Source organism: Toxorhynchites rutilus, chromosome 2 (assembly GCF_029784135.1).
Source record: "Toxorhynchites rutilus septentrionalis strain SRP chromosome 2, ASM2978413v1, whole genome shotgun sequence".
NCBI classification, from domain to species: domain Eukaryota; kingdom Metazoa; phylum Arthropoda; class Insecta; order Diptera; family Culicidae; genus Toxorhynchites; species Toxorhynchites rutilus.
Window position 1 is genome coordinate 204423758 of NC_073745.1, and position 24500 is coordinate 204448257.

Consider the following 24500-nt stretch of genomic DNA (forward strand, 5'->3'; position numbering starts at 1 on the left):
GTACCAGTTGGACTTTATATGGATATAGGTGCAATTCCAAATGCAAAATTCGCCGCAATGATGTGTTTGACAAGCCCAATTGCTGAGCACGCCGTGGAATCGAAACATTCGGGTCATCCTCCACACTGGCAGAAACAGCAGCAATATTTTCGGCCGAACGCACATTACGATGATGCACAGGTTTCACAATATCCGCTACGGATCCAGTTTGTTCGAATTTACGCACTACATTAGCGATTGTGTGCTCTGTAGGCCGTCCATGACGACCAAAATCCGTCCGTAATGCTCGAAAAACATTTGCCGGTTTTTCATCATTTTTATAGTATAATTTAACAAAATTAACACATTTTGCAATGCTAAAACGATCCATATTGTAAAATGGCAGACATTCAACTAACGATATGACACTTTGGTTGACAGCTATGTCAAACGGTTGTCAGCGCAGGGCTGTATACTTTCGGAAGACCGAAATGGAAAACCCTTTACTTCTTGCGACCAATTACCATGCATCTTTTACATAAACCCAAAATAAACCCATTCAGAATAAGAGCTATTGTAAATTAATCGTAATCGGTCGGTTTGTTGGTCAATAAGTGGAACAAGGCCAGCACGAATAATAAAATACTACCGAAGCAATCCTTCTAAAAGCATAAGGTTCGAAAACAAAGACACAGAAAACACTACAGAACAACTCAACTATCATTATCCACTTTCACCGACGCACCTATTTTGTTTTGTCCGGTGAGGAAGTCCAAGGACCGCTCCTAAGAAGATTAATGTTCATCAGTATTACATGGACTCTTTCCCCATGAAACATTGAACATAAAAAAATTGTTAGTTGGCGCTAGGGAATCACTACAACGCTTTGTGCACTGCCCCCACCCCAAGTCTGCAGGCAAAAGCAGGATAAAAATGAACTTACGATGGAATTAATTCTCACAGAAAAGATTAATCTGCACAATCCAGCAACAGGCACAGAAATCCCAAGTCCTTCCCGTTGTATATTTTCCATCCGACAGCGTGCTTTTGCACTACACGGATCATGCAGTGGTCGGATAGGCGGATAGAAATGATTTATGTGCTTTTCATTTTCTCAGGCCGGCAACTAGCAGCAACAATCTTGGTTCGTGTCAGGGAAAGCAAGGTAACCTGTCTGCCCGTTGACACGGGATCAGGAATCTACCTGTAGGTGGTAGTTGTTTCTCACGAATGGACGTAACATTAATGGGAACATGTTGTTCAAATAAATATTATTTGACACCCGAAAATTGCGGATAGTCCAACATTTTAGTAGTATGCTCAAGAGTTCAATAAGTTGATACTAGAGAAGATGACTGTCCTATACATTCCCAACGTAATTCAGTAAAATTTTGACACATTCAACTGACAAAACAAAATCCATCCCGTTAAATGGAAATAGTCCATTAATCTAACATAGATCTAAATGCATAACGATCAACCAGAATTGATTGAATGCGTAACACTTCAAGCCTATATCGAGTGTGTATGTCAGCAAGAATAAAACTCGAATCGATATGTGCATTGTTTGGAATGAAAATCATAAAGCTGCTCCATCGTTTTAAAACCTCAACTCTGCTTCCAAGGATGCCCGACCTCCCTTCTTTATGTTAATGTATAAACCAACTATAAGTGGGTCGTACTGAAGAACATAAGAGACACAACAAAAACATCGTATACATAACTTGAGAAAACAACACAATTATTCACTGGTATATCGAAGCATCAAACCATTACTCTAGTCATAAATGGATAGAGTAGGAGAGAGACGGGCACATTCGGACGCTTATTTTCCTTGATTTTTAATATTTTTTGTAAACTTAAAAAAAATCCTGAATTCATCCTGATTGTCATTTGGATATCAATGTATCATATGAGCATATTAGAGGTGTGTGTTGATGCGATTACGAATGGTTTTTTCGAATTTTTGAAAATTGGCTTCTTGTCCGAATGTACCCCATGTGTGGGGCAGTTTCGGACAGTCCTGGGACACTTTTGGACAGCGAAAAAAAAATAAAACTTTATGTTTATCAACAATTACTTCCGATTTTCTGTTTATCAGTATTTGTCTGAAAGGAAACTGCTTGCTATGAGGGTCAGTGAGAATTCGTGATTTTGCTTTCTTCCGTTTTCGAGTGGTGGTTTTCCGCGGTGAAGTTTTTGGAAAAGGTTCAACATTTTCCGGGGACAAAGTTGCCAAAGTAAAATCTATTTGTGCTGTAGACGCAATGTTTTGCAGCATTATTGTACAGTGATAGACATTCGTTTAGCCGCACTTGAAAAAAAAACATGAAACACTTACAAAACAACTAGGAATGTTCTTTTTATCGGGATACTTATTTGCTGTAGTGATAGTATATTTAAGGCAATTTTATTGAAAGGACGTGCATCACAATCACACGCACACACACGCACACACACACACTCACACGGCGGCATCGGTGGATATAAACATTCTAACGTCGTTTTTCCCTGAGACATACGTTTAGCCGCAGGGCATAAAAATCGAGTTTTCGCATAATCACCAAGCCTTTATCTGTGTTTTTTGAAAAAATACTTGGGAATGTTCAATTTATAAGATAAATATTAGATGTGCAACGTAAGAAGTTGGTCATATTACTGATTTACGTAGAATTTAAAGCAATGACGAAAGGTATTCTATTGACGGAAGAGGGGCGGAAAATAATAAAGATATTCAAAAAACAAAAGTTTTCTAATCGCTCGATCGTAACAAAAATTGGTCGACCTGAGAAAGTGGTACGGAATTTCTTTAAATAGTGCCAGATATATGGGAACACCAAAGTTACTTTGCGTCTTAAAGGTCGAATAAGACACGAAGCAACCAGGAAACGATGTCTTGCTCATACATTAAGGCAGAATCGGTTGTTCCAGTAACGAATAGGCATATTGCGCGCATCTTGAATGAGTCACCAAACATAAGTGGAAGAAACCTCAAGGGAAGCCGAAACTGACCGCCACCCATAAGCAGAAGCATCTCATTTTCGCCCGGCAATACATGGAATGGAAACTAGAATGGGAAAATGTTGTATTTTCCGGCGAAAAAAGTTCAATTTGGATGGTCCGGACTGTTACAGTTGCTATTGGTACAATTTAAGTCAACGGCATGTCGAGAGATCGAAGCGAAACTTTGGTGGCGGTACATTGACATTGTGGGGAGCCGTTTCCTATCACAGCAAGCTTCTCATTTGTTTCATTTTCACCCGAATGAATTCCGAAAAGTATCTTCAATTACTGGAGGCCAGTTTTGATTGGCCATATTTAGAATAACGCTACCGAGGATGTCGTTTTTTCAGCAGGATTATGCATAGATCCACGTTTCCAAGCAATCGAAGGCATGGTTTGCGAGTTGGACATTCCTCTTCTTGAATGACCTGCTTGCAGTCGATTGCAATGCCATAGAGAACATATGGAGAATCTTGGCCGGGATGGTCTATGCAAACGGATGACAATTTGACAACATTTCCAGTCTTAAGGCAATATTTCAGGAATGTTTGGCTATAATCAATATGGCAACACTTTAAAAGCTGTCTGACTCGATGCCAAATCGAGTTTTCAAAGTGATCCGAAATGGAGGTGGACATACTAAATATTGGCTTTCGATTGGGCTCAATATTTGCCGCAATTTTTTCTTTTTATTGAAATTTTAGGATGCGGCTAAACGAATGTCCACCCACCCTGTCCACATACTTGAATTACTTAGAAAACAAAAAGTGAATTTATACTTTTTTCTGAATGAATCCGATGAAAATAAACAATAATCGTCTTTTATGAGCAAAACTGTACAAAGAATTGACTTATTTTTAAAAATATTGCGGAAAAATAGGGTGCGGCTAAACGAATGTCTACCACTGTAATACCCGATGAGTCAGTTGCTACCTCCGCTCCAGTAGGTGAAATCATTCGGGCATTCAAAATCCTTGTCCGAAGAAACCTTTCTTGAGAATGGATAGCAACCTGTCATTTTGAATCCAGCTAAGATATCACTCAGATTGAAAGAAGAATTTTAAGCCGATACAACTATAGCTGAAAGGTCTTGCATAGAAATAGTTTTTTCCAGGATAGTTGAGTAGCCAATCGTTCTGGGAAACTGAGAGCTTTTGCTTGAAAGGGCCCATAGCTGGAATATCCAGCGACTGTAAGCGAAAAAAATAAGTTGGAAAAGATACATGAATTGTGCAATTTTTCGGCAATATTTAATTGTTTCCAAAGTGCAATGACTTTTTGATTGATTTTTGATTTTTTGAAATTGATTCGTTAACGTTGCTTTTTGCTACCTGTTTCAAATGTTCCAGAACATTGAGAAACAGTTTTCCCGTTATGCAACCGTTAGTTGAAAAATTAGCAATAATAATGGACCCAGTTGGACCGCCTGTGAGCTAGAATCATGAAAACGTTCTATTCGAAACTAGTTCGATAGCTCTTGCCATCTCATCTTCGTTGATGCTCGTTCTATCGGTTTTCTTTTTTTTAATTTCGAACCATCATTAGGTCTGAGAATCAGACTAAATTGATGTTTGTTAGTAAACAACTATCAGACACAAATTTTCTGAGGTATTAAACAGTGCCCGGATGTTTTTGGAGGCGATCTGGCGTAGTGGTAACATCCATACCTCTCACGCTGAGATCACGAGTTCAATTCTCACTCCTGACATTCTTCCAAAAATGGAGGTAAAAGCGACGAACCAGCCAAAAGTGCTGAAAAACACTATAATACAGATAAAAAAAAAGTGCCCGAATGTGCCCCGTGAACGATGTCCGAATATATATATATTTTTTTTTTTTTTTTTATATATATCTGTATTATAGTGACTTTCAACTCATTTGGCTGGTTCGTCACTTTTACTTCCATTTTTGGAAGAATGTCGGGAGTGAGAATTGAACTCGTGACCTTTAGCGTGAGAGGCATGGATGTTACCACTACGCCAGATCCCCTCCACCTATGTCCGAATATGCCCCACCACCATCCGAAGACAAATCATAATTTTATCCAATAAATAGACCTTTATTTCCCCGTTGTATGCACGTTTTTTTCATTTCATATTGGTTACTAACTGAGGTGGTGTACTTAAATTTCTAAATCGTTCACAAAGAAATTAGGGAAATATTTACAACTTCAAGCTCACAAGTTTCGAAACGTGTATGAAAAAGGGCACTGTGTTGTTTTCTCAAGTAATAAACAACCAGGAGATGTCAAACCGTAGGACAGCTGTTGGTGGAAGGGCTGTTAACTTACTTACATTTTTAATTTGATTGAAAATTGCACCATTTAATTTTTACGAGCGTTGTCCGAAACTGCCCCCCTTTCCCCTATATATTGTAGAAAACTGAAATCGCTAACACTAAAGTCTGCTTCATTTAATATTGGAACACAAACAATTGCGTGTAGTTCAGTCATTTATTAACGAATTCATAATTTGTTTTTCATACAAATGTAGCATTTTCTTTACTCTTTCATAAAAAAAAAAAATTATTCATTGCTGTTTCGAAGAAATTCTCGTACTTTTCCCGTAATACGGCACATTAGGCGGCGCACACCCTTTTCGTCCACCGTTTTGGCGATTTGATTCCACCAGTTCTTCATTTGAGTCATGTTCCTAACAAGTTTTCCCTTTGCCTTAAGCCTCCGCTTCGTGATTGCCCAGTATTTCTCTATCGGCCGGAACTGGGGGCAGTTTGGGGGGTTGAGGTCCTTCGGTATTACGCTGACCCCGTTCGTTGCGTACCATTCCATAACCGTTTTGCTGTAATGGCAGCTTGCGAGGTCCGGCCAAAACATTACTGGACGGTCGTGGGCACGAATAAACGGCAGAATCCGTTTCTGTAGGCACTTTTTTTTGTAGACTTCTGATGTCATTGTCTTGTCAGTGAGAAAGACTTTGGTTTTCTGTCCACAACTGCATATCCCCTGCCAAATCATGTACTTGCGGGCGAATTTATCCGCAAACACGAACTTAAATTTTGCAGGTACATCTCCCCGAGCCGTCGCCAAATAAAATTTTTGACCTGGGATTTGCCCAAAGTCCGCCTTCACGTAGGTCTCATCGTCCATCAGAATACATCCGTCGAACTTGGTCAGCACTTGGTCGTACAGCTTTCGAGCACGGATTCTGGCCACATTGTTCTGCTTCAGCGTCCGATTTGGCTGTTTGCTGGCTCGGAATGACCTTATTCCTTCCCGGAGACGAATTCGTCGCACCGTACTGTGAGCGGCCTGGAACTTATTGGCCAAATCGCGGTCTGAAAGATTGGGATTCCTCTTGACGGCCTTGATGACTTTCCCACGCAGTTTCCGGTCGACAGTTCCACTCCGACGCTTCGAATGCGGCTTCCGAGCCGTCGTCAATGTTTCCTTGTACTGCTTGATAACACGCCATACGGTATTTCTGGGCATTTTAAGCTAAACGCTAGCTTAGATGCCGACAACAATGGATTTTCAAGAAAACTGTGCACAATTTTATCTCTCCGTTCGGCTTCCATGGCGGTTGTTTACAAAATGCTATCGTTTGGTGTTATGACATAAATACATGGTGAAAGGTAATGAATTTCCCGACACGTGGGTGCAAAAAGTTTCCAAATCCGTCCACTAGGAGCGCCACAATGAGCAAAAGAATTTGTTCCAATATTAAATGAAGCAGACTTTAACAAATACATTTAGCCCTCTGAGAGAAGAAACAGTAGCCAAATTGGCAATATGTGAGGCACTGTTTGAACTTGCGGCAGGAGCAGCAGTACGCCGCAATATGAATAAGAATAAGAAATAAGAATGTCGGGAGTGAGAATTGAACTCGTGACCTTTAGCGTGAGAGGCATGGATGTTACCACTATGCCAGATCCCCTCCACCCATGTCCGAATATGCCCCACCACCATCCGAAGACAAATCATTATTTTATCCAATAAATAGACCTTTACTAACACACACATTGGTTACTAACTGAGGTGGTGTACTTAAATTTCTAAATCGTTCACAATGAAATTAGGGAAATATTTACAACTTCAAGCTCAAAAGTTTCGAAACGTGTATGAAAAAGGGCACTGTGTTGTTTTCTCAAGTAATAAACAACCAGGAGATGTCAAACCGTATGACAGCTGTTGGTGGAAGGGCTGTTAACTTACTTACATTTTTAATTTGATTGAAAATTGCACCATTTAATTTTTACGAGCGTTGTCCGAAACTGCCCCCCTTTCCCCTATATATTGTAGAAAACTGAAACAATGCCATTCCTGCTATTGACGACGCATATGTGTAAGATACTAATATCAATTCGAGGAACTGTTGTAGAATTTGAAATACAAATGTGACATTTCAGCGAGCTTTCCTCCTCTAGGCATCAGTCACTCCGGCATCAGATTGAACCTGAACCACTTACCCACCAGGCTGCGGCCATCCTTATGACTAATTACTAATGTGAATGAGGACCAAACATTCGCAGGAAACAATGCTATTGCTGGTTCTCAGAAAATTAGTTCAATATTTGCGTAGGCACTTTTCAAACCATACCAAACAAGAAGAACAATAAACATTTATCATCTCACCCAACCACTTAATCCTTTTCAATTTACCATACCAAAAAGGGGGAAGGGGGATGGACGCGGCGGTCGAAAGCACACGTACATCGCATGACAAACACACAACACATAAGGACTCTGGTTTTTTGTTTCGTTCCCTCGCATCGACCGGTGTGGATTGAAGTTTGTCCTGTGTTGTGCAGTAGCTGCTTCCCCAGGCTAAAGTACTCCTCACTGACCCACATGAATGAAAAATGGCAGCGGGTAACGGCTGGCCGCAAAGAAAACACAGCTTTGACAAACGGATGGAAGCGAAACAAAGCCAAGCCTGAAGGCTTTCGGTTTAGTTCCGATGGGCGTAAAACGCAAATAACACCGATAGCCCGAGGAAACTTAATTTTCGTTTTTTGCGAAAGGTATTTTTCGGGGGCAATGGGGCTCCCTCCATCGCTCTCAATTGGCTGTGTAGACTGTGTGCAACATTTATGATGTTTGGGTTCTGGATGGTCTCCAATACATTATGAAACCTCTCATTCATTTAGGGTATGGTTTTTGCTCCGCGTACTGCCTAATCTACTGAATATACCCTTTCATATTTTAAATTTAAAAAGCGCGTATTCCAACTGTATATACTAAATTACATGACGGTGAAACAATGAAAACGAGGGTGACTACTTCTATGTTTAGCCTCAGCAATACTGAAATCTGATGAATTCATTGAAAAGATTGACATTTTTCGTCGTAAACTCATTCTGAACGATTCTCCATTCCGAAAATCAACGTGTATGTGTTTTTCGAAAGTGAACTCACACTTTTTTTCTAAACTAACGTTCGTTATGTGCATTTTAAAGTTGTTCCGGTATACAAAACGCAGACACTTTAGGAAAATATTACTTTATAGTTAACAGTTTTCTTAATAATTTCAATTAATCGCGCAGTGTTGGGGAAAAAACGAATATCAATCAATAATACACTATATGCTTTAAATTCAGGAATATGGTTGGCTCATGAATGCTCATGAAATAATAAAAAAAATTGCCATCCTTAGAAGGCCAGCTCTAATTATAAATCGTTCGTATACCGTACCAATCCAGTGGTTCACAAGTGAGCGTGGTTCGAGTATCCTTTTTAGTATATACAATTTTTTTCCCATTTCCCCCACACACCGACATAATATGAAGTTAGTGAATTACGATGACGCTACCTGTCTCGGCGAGGGTGTATTTATATGTTCCATCGGTCGGACACATCTAACTTTGATTATGTCACCCCGGGTAAACCCATTAGGGACAGTTCCGTTCCGTTGTCCTCTGCCAATGTTTACTTTATACTACACTTGGCACAGCCCGTCGGTGTTTTTACTTTGTGACATCTAATTAGTTTAGATTAAGTTTATGACGGTGTAGAATTAATAGCATGTAGTTGGAAAAGCAATGATGTGACTACGGTGTTCTGCTGTCTCCTCTATTGTGTTACACTCTGGGAAAATCGGCGAACTTGCATGGCCGAATCTGTACAAGTACCGTCTGAAACAACCATGACCGGATAGGAATTGCGTCAGGTGGAAGCTCACTTCTCCGTGTTTTCTTTCTACCCAAGTAGTGATGTTCGGGATCAAGCTGTGGGTCCATCTACCGTTAGGCGTGTTGTTCCACTCCTGCTGCCACTTTCTCATGGAGCCAGCCCTTGCTCTTACCCGCACTTTTCTGTTACTCTGCACGCTTTCTGTTCTCTGTTTGTAACACATGTCGTCTTCGGCCAGAGTGAGATCGATCGGGATCATTCCGGCTATGACACAAACCGCATCCGCAGATATAGTTCTATATGCGCTCGCTACTCTCATCGCCATTATTCGGTATGTTCTAGTCAGCAGCTTGCGATTTTGTTGGCATTCAAGCGCTGCTGCCCAAACTGGACCGCCATATTGGAGTATTGATGTTGCTACACTGGCCAGGAGGCGTCTCTTACAACTGCTAGGCCCCGCGTTATTCGGCATAACTCTAGTTAGCGCCGCGATGACTTTGGCCGCTTTCGTGCATGCGTATTTAACATGACTCTTGATATTTAGTCGGTCGTCGATAATCACCCCAAGGTATTTCAGCTCACGTTTGGAGACGATAGTATGCGCCCCAACATTGATCTTCGCTTGCTTTACAACTCTGTGATTGCTGACCAACACCATTTCGGTTTTGTGATGTGCTATCTGCAACTTAGCTTCTTTCATCCAATTTTCCACTATCTTTATCGCCTCTGTAGCCAGCATCTCGATTTCCTCTCGAGTCTCGCCTGTCACCGTCAGGGAAATATCATCGGCGAAGCCGGTAATCTTCACTCCTGTAGGAAGCTTCAACCTCAGCACACCATCGTACATCCCGTTCCACAGCGTTGGACCCAAGATTAAGCCCTGAGGGACACCCGCTGTTATAAATATTCAATGCCTTCTGTCCCTTCTCTGTGTCGTAAGCCAGAACCCTGTTTTGAAAGTAGCTTTTGAGGATCTGGCACACATTATTCGGTACCTTCATTCGGTGCAGTGCTTCGGCAATAGCTTCCCAACTGGCGCTGTTGAAAGCATTTTTCACGTCAATCGTTATTATAGCGCAGTATCGATTGCCGCGTCTATTCTGTTTTAAGGCTTTTCTAGCTGCTTCGGCAACCTACAGGATGGCATCCACCGTGGATTTATATTTCCGGAACCCGAACTGCGTCTTCGAGAGTCCGTTGTCACTTTCTGTGCACTTCGTCAACCTGTTCAGAATTATCTTCTCCAGCAGCTTTCCGAGGGTATCCAGTAGACAGATGGGCCTATAGGAAGAGGGTTCCCCTGGCGGCTTTCCTGGTTTCGGCAACAGTACCAGTTTCTGCTTCTTCCAAATATCTGGAAAGCATCCTTCATCCAGACACTTTTGCATCGTTACTCTGAAGAGGTCTGGATACGCTTCAACCGCGGCTTTGAGGGCCACATTTGGGATTCCGTCGGGGCCAGGTACTTTATTCACTTTCAGTTCTTTTGCCGCCGCCAACAGCTCTTCTGTGGACACTCTCTCGACGTATTCTTCATTTTCACTATATGGTGTTGCTGGCCAGCTCGTCGGATCATGCTGCGGGAAGAGCCCTTCTACGATATTCTTCAACCGCACCGGACAGCTTTCACTGGGTGTCGATGAACCTTTAATCTTTGCCATCACCACCCTATATGCATTGCCCCAAGGGTTCACATCGGCATCGCGGCATAGTTCTCTGAAGCAGTTTATCTTACTACGTCTTATTTCATGCTTAACTGTAACGGTATTGAATTAAAGAGACTTTAAACTCTGAGAGTTCATTCGTCTCTATTCGTGCTTAAGGGCGGCTTTTGCTGTTTTGAGTTCTTCCCTGCGTTCTACTCTGTCGATATCATTTCTGGCCCTTTGCATCCTCCTCCTGGCTCGGAGACAGTTCGACCGAAGGGAGTTAATCGTCTCGTTCCACCAATAAACTGGGCGACGTTCGCTTTTCGTTGCTCATCAATATGGGTTTTCCAAAACCCCATCAATATGGGTATCAAATGAAAGGGCTTGACTAGTAGAATACGGTTATTTATGAAAAATGCAAATCTATGATATGTATGTCTGTAGGGTTGTCCCACATTAATAGAAATTTGACCAATAGGAACTGACCGAATTTATAAAACACCTCTGCTGTAATTTTAAAACTGCTCATTTTGAAAAATCCAATTTGGCCGCCGCTACAAAATAGCTTCCATATTATTAAAAAAAAAAGGTTGATTGAGATATGTGTATCAAACGAACGAACTTAACTTGGAGAACACACTATGTACTTTCTGCAATCCACTCACAATCGGTATCAAATGAAATTTTTTTGACTGATATAATATAGTACAATGGTTTTATTGTAGAGAAATATTCTTATGAAACAGATTATGTACTAAAAACTAGAAAATAAAATAAGTAAAAATAACTTCTTAAGTTCAACGGTTTCATTGTGATTAAACATAATAATGTACTAAAATGTAGAAAATTAATTAGGCAAGTAGCAGTTTGCAGTTATCACACCTCTCCTTCATTAGTCTAGGACATTGATAAGACTAAAATAAAATCGTGGGGCACGTTGGATTTCCATTATCCACATCTAGCGATTTCATCATGTGTCCCACGGGGGCTGTCATACAAGTGAAACACAAATTCTTGCATTTCTCGAGAATTATTCAAGCAAATAAAACCAAATTAGGCAAATTGAGGTTTTAGGGTGCAATAAATGTTTTTATGGTGGTTAGACTCTCCACCCCCTCTCAAAGGGAGGGGGGGTGTCCATACAAATGAAATACAATTTTCTGCATATTTCGAAAACTAATCAAGCAAATCATGCGAATGTTTTAGGGGACACGAAACGTTTCCATGGTGAATAGACACGCATTTAACGATTCAGGGCTGTCTTTATTCTATCATATTTTCTGTATAAAACATTTATTCCATGTAACGGAGAAACATGTTATTTGCAAGTGGTTGAAAATTTTTGAACAAGAATTGTTTCTGAAAATAATCTAATATTATAATGATGAGTTTTGTTAGAAATACTAGGAATTTTCTAGTAAAAGGTAAATTCAACGGGGTCGATTAGAAGATCAATCAATGAACAGTTCTGCGATTGCACCCATGAACTTGCTCTTAGTAAGAAAACACTAATTTTGGGCGGGACGAAGTTTGCCGGGTCAGCTAGTTAATTATAAAATCTGTAGAAATAGTTAAAGCTACATGGTTCAGGCCTTGTACTAGATAAAATTATGTGTTAGAGGGCTCGCGCCAAATCCCTTTTGAAAAATGAACACCATGAATGATCAAATGATCTTGTATCTTGTATCAATCTGGGGACCAGCACCAAAAACTCTAATACATAAAAAACAAGCTTTGTATACCAAAACTTTTCGTATTATCTGCAAATTACCTTTTCAATATTCATGAACTGAATTTTATTAATTAGATAATTCTGCCTATAATAGATAAACATGTAATTGTACTACAATATACAATATCCAAACTCTCACATAGCCTTCAAGAGGTCGATAGACCCTAAACTTTGACGACATGTAAAACGCATTAGATCAAGAACAGTTTTTGAATTCATAAGCGTTTTTGGTAGAAGGAAAAATATTTTTTGCAGTTTTTTCATTGAATTATATCTTCTTCTTGAATGGCGTGAACGTTCCCCATGGAACTTTTGCCGTCTCAACGTATGCATTAACTAGCGTCATTTATTAATACATAGTTGAGATTTCTTAAGCCAAAACACGCCTTGAATGTATTCCGAGGGGCAAGCTCTAGAATACGCGTGACACAGTGCAAGTCGAAGGAAATTTCTTTGACGAAAAATCCCCCGGCCAGAACGGGAATCCGACCCGAACACCCGGAATGACAATGTGAGACGCTAACCACTCGGCCACGGGTGCACCATATTTAGATATTGAATTATATCTTTGATCTATATCTTTGAATTATATCTTAAAACTTTGTTAAAACTGATCTGGCGTGGAATTGCGTGGAATTAACCAAATGCTTGCTACTAAGAAAATGAAATATGTCGCACTTTTGTTGCAACCTTACCATTACTGAAACATGAATCACAACATACAATGAATGCCCAGAGATTTGATTTATTCTCCGTGAAACCGGAACTACATTAGTTGAAGGTTGCGGCCATACGGAGGACTGGGCCGGAAGGAAAAGAGTTTCCTTTTTAATTTGATTAATGCGTCCAGGTTTCAGTGAGTGGTTAAAGCTGGATCGTGAATATATTCCGATAACAATGTCACTAGTTGAAAAGACCGAAATAGTTACAGTTATCACTACAAATGTAGATTTCGTCTTGGAATTATTATTTGTATGCGTATTATCAATATCAAATAAGCAGAATGTGTAAAATAACAAAAACCATCACGAACAGCTTCCAACTTACATATATAGTCAGAACTCTTTATTCAGACAGAAAACTAACGAATAAATGCGACTGAAATATGAACAAAACTAGCGCAAACACCACAAAAATGTGTGCACATTTTCTAGAGGAGTGTTCCTAGCACAGCCACCCACTCGCGCGCTTTTCACTCATTTCATATATTGCACGCTCTCTCTCTCTCTCTCTCTCTCTCTCTCTCTCTCTCTCTCTCTCTCTCTCCATTGACGGGAAGAACAATTATTTATTCACCTATAAAGAGAATAACCCAAAGTAAACACTTAAATCGTCGTGCCCTTTACCATCCAGCAATCCACCGTATTCTACGCGACTCCATTTTAGAACGCTACTCTGCCACTACTGTACTGCTTAACACCCACGCGTTTGTGTACATTGAAAACATAGCATTCGTTACACGGTAAGGTACAGAGAGTGTAGAACAGGGACTTAAGCAGCGTTATCCTGGGTAATACCCGCCGTAACAGAATCGAATTATTTCAAGAGAACAAATAAATTGCACTTACTTTTTTGCATCGATTGGGCTACACTATTTTTTTGGCCAATGAAGTGTACAATGTGAAATGCGAGTTGGTTAAACACGAGCGAACAATTCATTCAAACAAATATTCAAACTTAAATGGTGGACCTAAAAATACTCAAAATTCAAATAAATTTTGTTCATTGCAAAATACCCTAAATGTAAACGGATGCGCGAATATTCCGAACCCAAAATACCATGTGATAATGTCAGCTTCTCATCTTCTCGTCGCTGCTGTATGCAAGCTTGGCAGAGCAAATATTATGAGAATTCATCACCATAATTTCAACCCGTAGCAAATCTCCACATGGTGCATGTGTCAAAAAGAGGATAGCATTTCCCCCGGAAAGAAAAATAAAATGTAACAAGTGTGAAACACAACTCTCGCCAGAACACGAGTTCTGTTTGCAGCCGGAAAACCGGAAGACCGGAATTCTTCAACAATTAAAAAAGACACATTCTATAAGGATCAAAGAATGGCAGAGAGATGGCGTATGGCCATCGCGAAAATACGCAAAGGGTAAGATTTAATTCTGTTTCTTTTAGGATTGTTCAATCCTAAGAATTTTTTCAATCTCTAAATAAATTAAAAGTTTTGTAATGTTCAAATCAGCGTATTTTAGCTCGACTCTCATCTAATGCAATATTTTTTCACTGTTCCATTTCAGCTTGGCTATAAAAAATGCAGAAGACAACGGGCCTACGAAAAAAGACCCAGCTAGTTCCGATACGCTTTTCGATGGCGAACAGTGAGTATCTTTAATGGAGAGTTTTGTTTACCGGTTATACAGTGGTTCCCAATAGGTAGAAGAAGTGGCGGTAAAGTGTTCATCCTAAATAATATGCCCTTTGTTTTCTGCGTTTATATACTGCAAAATTCCTCGTTTTTGAAGAATATTGTAGCATAACTGTTGAGCAATATATAGTACGGGTTTTACTAAAAAATAATTAAAATAGTACATTTTTCATTATGACAAAAAAGTTTTAGTTTGGGGTTAAAATTCTCACCTGGCATTGGTAAAATAGACATTTGCACATATCATACTAAATGGGATAGATTTATGTTTTTTTCCTTTATTGATTTAATTAGGCTCAAGTGGATAAAGAGCCACCATCATGCAATACATTTTAAAACTATTTGAATATATTATAACTACATAATTATTAACTTAAGTCTAATTAGCTAAAACTACAGTGCAACTACAGTGCAATATAAAAAAAAATATTATTTATCCCTTCGTTGCCTCGTCAGTATTATCCTTGTCTGGAACAGTGCCTGTGGTGGGTCGTAACAACTACATCGATGTTTTTTTTGACGTAGGACTACGTCTTTCATTTCTATACCGGGGTGTAAAATCAAAGTTTCGAAAACGAAAGCGTTACGCCGGAGACCGAGATTTTGAGCGTTAATAGCTCCTAAACAACTGAACGAAATGGTATGATAAACACTTCATTCGAAAGATAAAATGTCTACGCGTTATATACTTGTTACTTTTTGATCCAAAAACTTGTTTCAATAGTCTTAAAATTGCTTTCAAAACAGGCTATTGAAATCACCAATCGGTATATAAGCGAGCGGCGCTCGGAAATCCACTCAGTTCTAATTGAACAGCGATTGGAGCATGTTGTCGCTGTTGCGGTGAAGCTCTTTATTTATCATGAAAGCGCGGATGAACGGTGTCACCAAGAGCCTGTTTGTGCACCATAGGCCAGAAGGGAATCTATCAGGAGGAGAGTGATGCCACAAACGGTTCCCTGGGAAGACATTGCTACACACACATACACGCGCGGCTATTAACAGGTGGTTATCGAGTTGGCATTAACCACTGGTGGGCTTCCAGTATCGAGGAAAATGTGGAAATATCTAATCGTTACTGAGAATAATCTGCCAGTTCCTCTGGGAATTTTCAAAATATATTCATGTGAAAGAGTTTAATTGAATGTTTTCTATCCATGTTACACTGTGACCAAATATGTTTCAATCAAGTGCAATTAACAGGTTGTTATCGAGTTGGCATTAACCACTGGTGGGCTTCCAGTATCGAGGAAAATGTGGAAATATCTAATCGTTACTTAAAATAATCTGCCAGTTCCTTTGGGAATTTTCAAAATATATTCATGTGAAAGAGTTTAATTGAATGTTTTCTATCCATGTAACACTGTGACCAAATATGTTTCAATCAAGTGCTATTAACAGGTGGTTATCGAGTTGGCATTAACCACTGGTGGGCTTCCAGTATCGAGGAAAATGTGGAAATATCTAATCGTTACTGAAAATAATCTGCCAGTTCCTTTGGGAATTTTCAAAATATATTCATGTGAAAGAGTTTGATTGAATGTTTTCTATCCATGTTACACTGTGACCAAATATGTTTCAATCAAGTGCTATTAACAGGTGGTTATCGAGTTGGCATTAACCAATGGTAGGCTTCCAGTATCGAGGAAAATGTGGAAATATCTAATCGTTACTGAAAATAATCTGCCAGTTCCTTTGGGAATTTTCAAAATATATTCATGTGAAAGAGTTTAATTGAATGTTTTGTATCCATGTAACACTGTGACCAAATACATTTGGTTTTGTGGCTTTTCAATCAATCGCAATTAACAGGATAGCTTCAGAAGATTATTCTTCCCCATCAGTAGGATATTTCCGTATCCAATATTGTATGCGCCCGAAATCGATTATTGCTCAGTCGCCGAAAGTTCCCAGCTCAGAGAGTTCATTCCCCTCTAGTTTGCCTTCCAAATTGCCATCGTAAACCACACCTTCTCTCGATTCAATCACACACAAAAAGCATACTTAAGCGATATTCTGGTGGTGAGACACATTCATTTTTCGTGAGGACATCGACAAGACAACATCGTTGCCTAACGTGCTGGAGGAGGTGGACGGCGAAGGATCGACACATACACGCGCAGAACTCTTTCCGTTAGGATGCCATTCAGCATCGAGAAAGTTCCGGAAAGATCTAATCATTGCTGGAAAATAATCTGCCAGTTCCTTTGGGAATTTTCAAAATATATTCATGTGAAAGAGTTTAATTGAATGTTTTCTATCCATGTTACAGTGTGACCAAATATGTTTCAACCAAGTGCTATTAACAGGTGGTTATCGAGTTGGCATTAACCACTGGTGGGCTTCCAGTATCGAGGAAAATGTGGAAATATCTAATCGTTACTGAAAATAATCTGCCAGTTCCTTTGGGAATTTTCAAAATATATTCATGTGAAAGAATTTAATTGAATGTTTTCTATCCATGTAACACTGTGACCAAATATGTTTCAATAAAGTGCTATTAACAGGTGGTTATCGAGTTGGCATTAACCACTGGTGGGCTTCTTCCAGTATCGAGGAAAATGTGGAAATAACTAATCGTTACTGAAAATAATCTGCCAGTTCCTCTGGGAATTTTCAAAATATATTCATGTGAAAGAGTTTAATTGAACGTTTTCTATCCATGTTACACTGTGACCAAATATGTTTCAATCAAGTGCTATTAACAGGTGGTTATCGAGTTGGCATTAACCACTGGTGGGCTTCCAGTATCGAGGAAAATGTGGAAATATCTAATCGTTACTGAAAATAATCTGCCAGTTCCTTTGGGAATTTTCAAAATATATTCATGTGAAAGAGTTTAATTGAATGTTTTCTATCCATGTAACACTGTGACCAAATACATTTGGTTTTGTGGTTTTTCAATCAATCGCAATTAACAGGATAGCTTCAGAAGATTATTCTTCCACATCAGTAGGATATTTCCGTATCCAATATTGTATGCGCCCGCAATCGATTATTGCTCAGTCGCCGAAAGTTCCGAGCTCAGAGAGTTCATTCCCCTCTAGTATGCCTTCCAAATTGCCATCGTAAACCACACCTTCTCTCGATTCAATCACACACAAAAAGCATACTTAAGCGATATTCTGGTGGTGAGACACATTCATTTTTCGTGAGGACATCGACAAGACAACATCGTTGCCTAACGTGCTGGAGGAGGTGGACGGCGAAGGATCGACACATACACGCGCAGAACTCTTTCCGTTAGGATGCCATTCAGCATCGAGAAAGTTCCGGAAAGATCTAATCATTGCTGGAAAATAATCTGCCAGTTCCTTTGGGAATTTTCAAAATATATTCATGTGAAAGAGTTTAATTGAATGTTTTCTATCCATGTTACACTGTGATCAAATATGTTTCAACCAAGTGCTATTAACAGGTGGTTATCGAGTTGGTATTAACCACTGGTGGGCTTCCAGTATCGAGGAAAATGTTGGAATATCTAATCGTTACTGAAAATAATCTGCCAGTTCCTCTGGGAATTTTCAAAATATATTCATGTGAAAGAGTTTAATTGAATGTTTTCTATCCATGTTACACTGTGACCAAATATGTTTCAATCAAGTGCTATTAACAGGTGGTTATCGAGTTGGCATTAACCACTGGTGGGCTTCCAGTATCGAGGAAAATGTGGAAATATCTAATCGTTACTGAAAATAATCTGCCAGTTCCTTTGGGAATTTTCAAAATATATTCATGTGAAAGAATTTAATTGAATGTTTTCTATCCATGTAACACTGTGACCAAATATGTTTCAATCAAGTGCTATTAACAGGTGGTTATCGAGTTGGCATTAACCACTGGTGGGCTTCTTCCAGTATCGAGGAAAATGTGGAAATAACTAATCGTTACTGAAAATAATCTGCCAGTTCCTCTGGGAATTTTCAAAATATATTCATGTGAAAGAGTTTAATTGAATGTTTTCTATCCATGTTACACTGTGACCAAATATGTTTCAATCAAGTGCTATTAACAGGTGGTTATCGAGTTGGCATTAACCACTGGTGGGCTTCCAGTACCGAGGAAAATGTGGGAATATCTAATCGTTACTGAAAATAATCTGCCAGTTCCTTTGGGAATTTTCAAAATATATTCATGTGAAAGAGTTTAATTGAATGTTTTCTATCCATGTAACACTGTGACCAAATACATTTGGTTTTGTGGTTTTTCAATCAATCGCAATTAACAGGATAGCTTCAGAAGATTATTCTTCCCCATCAGTAGGATATTTCCGTATCCAATATTGTATGCGCCCGCAATCGATTATTGCTCAGTCGCCGAAAGTTCCGAGCTCAGAGAGTTCATTCCCCTCTAGTTTGCCTTCCAAATTGCCATTGTAAACCACACCTTCTCTCGATTTAATCACACACAAAAAGCATACTTAAGCGATATTCTGGTGGTGAGACACATTCATTTTTCGTGAGGACATCGACAAGACAACATCGTTGCCTAACGTGCTGGAGGAGGTGGACGGCGAAGGATCGACACATACACGCGCAGAACTCTTTTCGTTAGGATGCCATTCAGCATCGAGAAAGTTCCGGAAAGATCTAATCATTGCTGGAAAATAATCTGCCAGTTCCTTTGGGAATTTTCAAAATATATTCATGTGAAAGAGTTTAATTGAATGTTTTCTATCCATGTAACACTGTGACCAAATATGTTTCAATCAAGTGCTATTAACAGGTGGTTATCGAGTTGGTATTAACCACTGGTGGGCTTCCAGTATCGAGGAAAATGTGGAAATAACTAATCGTTACTGAAAATAATCTGCCAGTTCCTTTGGGAATTTTCAAAGTATATTCATGTGAAAGAGTTTAATTGAATGTTTTCTATCCATGTAACACTGTGACCAAATATGTTTCAATCAAGTGCTATTAACAGGTGGTTATCGAGTTGGCATTAACCACTGGTGGGCTTCCAGTATCGAGGAAAATGTGGAAATATCTAATCGTTACTGAAAATAATCTGCCAGTTCCTCTGGGAATTTTCAAAATATATTCACGTGAAAGAATTTAATTGAATGTTTTCTATCCATGTAACACTGTGACCAAATATGTTTCAATCAAGTGCTATTAACAGGTGGTTATCGAGTTGGAATTAACCACTGGTGGGCTTCCAGTATCGAGGAAAATGTGGAAATAACTAATCGTTACTGAAAATAATCTGCCAGTTCCTCTGGGAATTTTCAAAATATATTCATGTGAAAGAGTTTAATTGAATGTTTTCTATCCATGTAACACTGTGACCAAATACATTTGGTTTTGTGGTTTTTCAATCAATCGCAATCAACAGGATAGCTTCTGAAGATTATTCTTCCCCATCAGTAGGATATTTCCGTATCCAATATTGGATGCATAAAACCTTGTGCCTCCAACGTAACGCTCTCGTTTTCGAAGTTCTCCAAATATTCATTCATTCAGAATGAATTCAGATTCAACTTCATACAAATGATCTCTATATCAACGAGAGTCCTACGTCACCCTTGCGGTTATACCATAGATATAACCCACTTCCTGTTTTTTGACGTAGGATTACGTCTTCCGGGAACATATTGGGGTACAAATTGAAAATCGAGAATCGAGCACATAGCGAAAATTGTCCAATTTCAAACGCTTATTGCTCAGTCATTTCATGATGGATTGATGAAATTTTTGCGTCAATCGATTTCGGCACTCCATAACATTTTTTTATATTGAATAAAATAATATATAAAAAACGACCGGGACTTTCTTTTTAGAGTTTTTAAAAATGCGTCGATTCGATTCGGTCGTCTGATTGAAACTGATTTCTTTATTCAATTAAAAATGGAATGGTGCTCCTGATGTTCTGCTGCTTCCGCAAATTTGTTTGTTGTTGACCGGATGTGTTCTGCTTACTTCGGCGGTTGTGTGCACGCGTGGCTGAGTTGTTGACGCCGCGATAATATCCAGGTCGCCGCTGGAATTTGATGGTGCGTCGGACTGCGATGTTTCGCGGGCGATTTTGCTGACGGTGTTTATCGATTGGGTTGTCTCGATTTGTGTAGGGCCAGAATGGGCCGTAACTGCTCCCCCTTTAAGATCGAGCCGTCCCGGTTCGATGGATCTGGTTGAAGTGTTTGGTTTTGGTTTGCATGATGTGTAACGGGTTTTCATAAGTCCAACTGCTATTGCTAGGAATACTACGAAAGTCCATGTTCCAAAAGTGAGATGCAATTGTTGTTTATGCAAGACTTCGAGCTTCTTTCTTGTTAAAAAATGTGCTTCCTCCAGTTTTTCGAGGGTAATGGTTTCATTGGTTTCTAAATGGGATTCGACAATGTCTAATCCGTTTAGTGGAATCATTAGAAGTGGTTCCTTGCCGGATAATTCAATGTTATTGTATCTTGTGTTGTTGATAGTAATAGTACAGTTCTGGAAGAATATTAACGCAGTTCCAGTAATGTTCCTGCTTGTCATTCCACAATTTGTGCTCAATGGAATATTGATAGCTCTTTTGACGATGATATGATTATCATCAATTCTTTCGACTTGTGGTTCGTTAAGGGACTCGACGAAACTACATTGTCCTGAGAACCCTTTCAGTAGCTTTGAGAAGCAGTTGTCTGCAGAGACGTTTATCAGCTCGTTTGATCTGCAGATGGTTTCTTCTTCGACTTCGTAGCAATTTCCAGTTATGAAATAGGTATCTTGATCGGAGATGATGGCTCTCTTTGACGGCAGTTTCAGCATTTTACCATTCTTCGCAACAGGTTCCAGAAGCAGGCGGGTGTAACTTGAACTTTTAAAACTAGGAATCATAACAATGAATATAATTTTTGTATTTTGAATTATAGCTGCTAATTCCAAATATTCGTATGTTTTTTCAAAATTGTTGATTGTAATGTTATCTTTTCTCAAGATATGTGTTGCTTCCACAATTTCTTCTGTCGTCAGAATGTTTCTTGGTATAATTTTAATTCTAGCTAATTGAATGGCTTCCGCAATGTTCTCTATTTGGTCTTTGAGTAAGTCTAAACTGAGATTTAGGTTGAAAATTTCCTTCAGTACATTGATTTGGTATGTGTTATTTTTTGTGTTAATTATTTCTTCTCTAGGCTTAATCAGGTTTTTTACAATTGCTTTATGCTGCTCATTTATTTGCTTAATTATAACATTTATTCGTTCTTGCACTTGTTTGTTAATGCGGACTTGTTCGTTATTCTCTGTTATGAGCTTATTACTTCCTTTGTATAGTGCATCAAGTTGTTCATTTATTTTAATTAAATCGTTGTTGTCCAAATTACCTGTAACTATTTTAATAGTGCTTCCTAACGCATCGAATAGTCCTCTTTTTTGTCTAGCTTTTGGTAATAAATTATCGTATGTTATTTGTATTCTAGAAAATTTCTGATTAAGCAATTCTGATAGATCTTTGTATTTGAAAATTTGTAAATCCTGAATTATTTTATTAACTTTTGAAAATGTTGGTTCGAATTCAAGCAGCTCTATTGAATGGAAGATTCTATGCGATCCGGTTCTAATTCGGGCTATACCTGATTGGATGGGGATGAGTCCTGGGTTATTTGTGAGGTCTTGAATTTGGAGAGATGAGCTATGGATGGATGGGGTACTATAAAGGAGGGTTACCAGCACTATCAGTTGAGTCCTCATTCTGTGAAAAGAGAAATTGGAGAGATTATTTTCTTTTCCTTTTTAGTTTGTTTTTGTGCAGTTTTCGTCCTTTGTGATCTATTATGGTTTTGATTCTGTTTTGTCGCACTACTGTTTTCTGAAATTTCGGTCTTGTCTTTGATTTAATACCTTGAGTAGTTTTGAAGATAGGTTCGTCTTCCTCGAAATGGGGTTCGTCTTCCTTATTTTTATTATTTGATTCCAAATTTTTCTTTGCTGTTTTATTGAGTGCTAAGGTAACTTCGTCTGCGATTTCCTGTCTGTTTTCAAATATTCTTTCAATTTCTACTGGTAGCCTTTCAAACTCTCTGTGCCCAAAGAGTATTTCGAATGGTTTCATATTGTGGCTTGTATGGACTGTTCGATTGTATAGATTCGTGGCTATCTTGTAAATTTCTTTTGTAGATAAGTCTTTATACTTTTCCCGAATGCATCGGAAGATTTCACTCAATGTTGAATGGAATCTTTCGACGATTCCATTGGTTTCGCTATGATCTGTGGGTGTGAAGTAGATGGTGGTTTCTAATCGTTCAAGGAGGGATCGGATTTCAATAGATTTGAAAGCAGGTTCATTATCACACACTATGTGTTTTGGTGTGCTGTATAGAGTCATTAATTTGACGAATCCTGCTCGCACATCTGGTATTGATCTGGATTTAATTGGAATTAAGGTAGCAAAACGGGAAAATTTATCTACGGCGGATAGGAATAGGTCGGGTTGTGAAATGAAAATATCTATGTGGACTATTTCAAACGGTTTGGTTGGGATGTCAGTTTTGGATAGTTTGATTTTGTATGGCCTTCTCTCGTACTTGTTTTCAAGACATGTTTCGCACATATTCACATAGCGTTGAATTTGTCGCTTCATGCCTGGAAAATAATACTGGCGTAAGATCTGGACTTGGTTTTCTTTAGCGCCGCGGTGGGCTCTATCGTGAGTTTTCCTGATGATCTCGTTCTGCTCTTCAGCGGTACGAAGATCTGTAAGGAGTTTTTGACTAATTTTTATCTTGAATGTTTTCGAGCGACTGAAATAATTTCTGTAGACTATTTGCAGAATATTTATCAGAGACTCGTCGCACATAATACAGTTAATCTTCTTTGGATTCATATATTCCTTGAATATATCTAAAACCCTGACTACTGTGAAATCCGTGCGAGTAATTGTTCGTCGATGTACTCTAGGGAATACTTCTTCGTATTCTGTAGAGTCATTCGTGCCTTTCTTCAGTATAATCTGATTACTAAAGAAATTGATCGGCGATTCGGTTGACGTAATAAATTCGCTATCATCGGTGTCTGCGGAATGACATGTTCCGGACTCTGATGATGTGTCGTTTACGTTTATTTCGTTGGTCTTGATTCTTGATAATCCGTCGGCAACAACATTTTGTTTGCCCGGACGGTACTTCACTTCGTAGTCGAATTCCTCGAGACGGAGCCGCCATCTGACCATTTTGTCGTTCGGATCCTTCAAGCTAAACATATATGTTAACGGTTTGTGATCCGTGAATAAGGTAAATTTCTTTCCATACAGGTATGGGCGGAAATATTTGCATGCCCATGATATTGCTAGGAGCTCTTTTTCTATAACCGAGTAGTTTTCCTCGGTTTTAGTCAAAGTCCTCGAAGCAAATGCAACGGGTCTGTCTTGTCCGATTGGTCCTTGCGAAAGCACGGCCCCAATTGCAAACTTACTCGCATCCGTTGTGAGTACGAACGGCTTACTAAAATCGGGATATTGTAAAACGTGGCTACTAGTGAGCAATGTTTTACATTTGTTGAAGGCCTGAATAAAATCATCGGTGTGAGAAACGGTGATTTTTTTTGTATCTCCTTTGCGGAGTTGTTTAGTTAAGGGTTTTACTATTCTTGCAAAGTCCCTTATGAAGCGCCGATAATAACCAAGTATTCCCAGGAATCCTCGTAATTCTGTTTCGGTTTTTGGTATGGGCCAGTTTTTTATTGCCAGAATTT

The 24500-nt window shown here is 39.1% G+C and overlaps 1 protein-coding gene across 1 annotated transcript in view; it reads left to right on the plus strand.

The window, feature by feature from the left end:
• The window catches only part of LOC129771848 (regulator of G-protein signaling 17), a 142191-nt gene that overhangs the window by 80356 nt on the left and 37335 nt on the right, over positions 1–24500 (plus strand). Inside the window, exon 5 of the mRNA XM_055775942.1 lies at positions 14702–14782. Coding sequence (XP_055631917.1) covers positions 14702–14782 — 81 coding nt within the window. The remainder of the gene's footprint in view (positions 1–14701; positions 14783–24500) is intronic.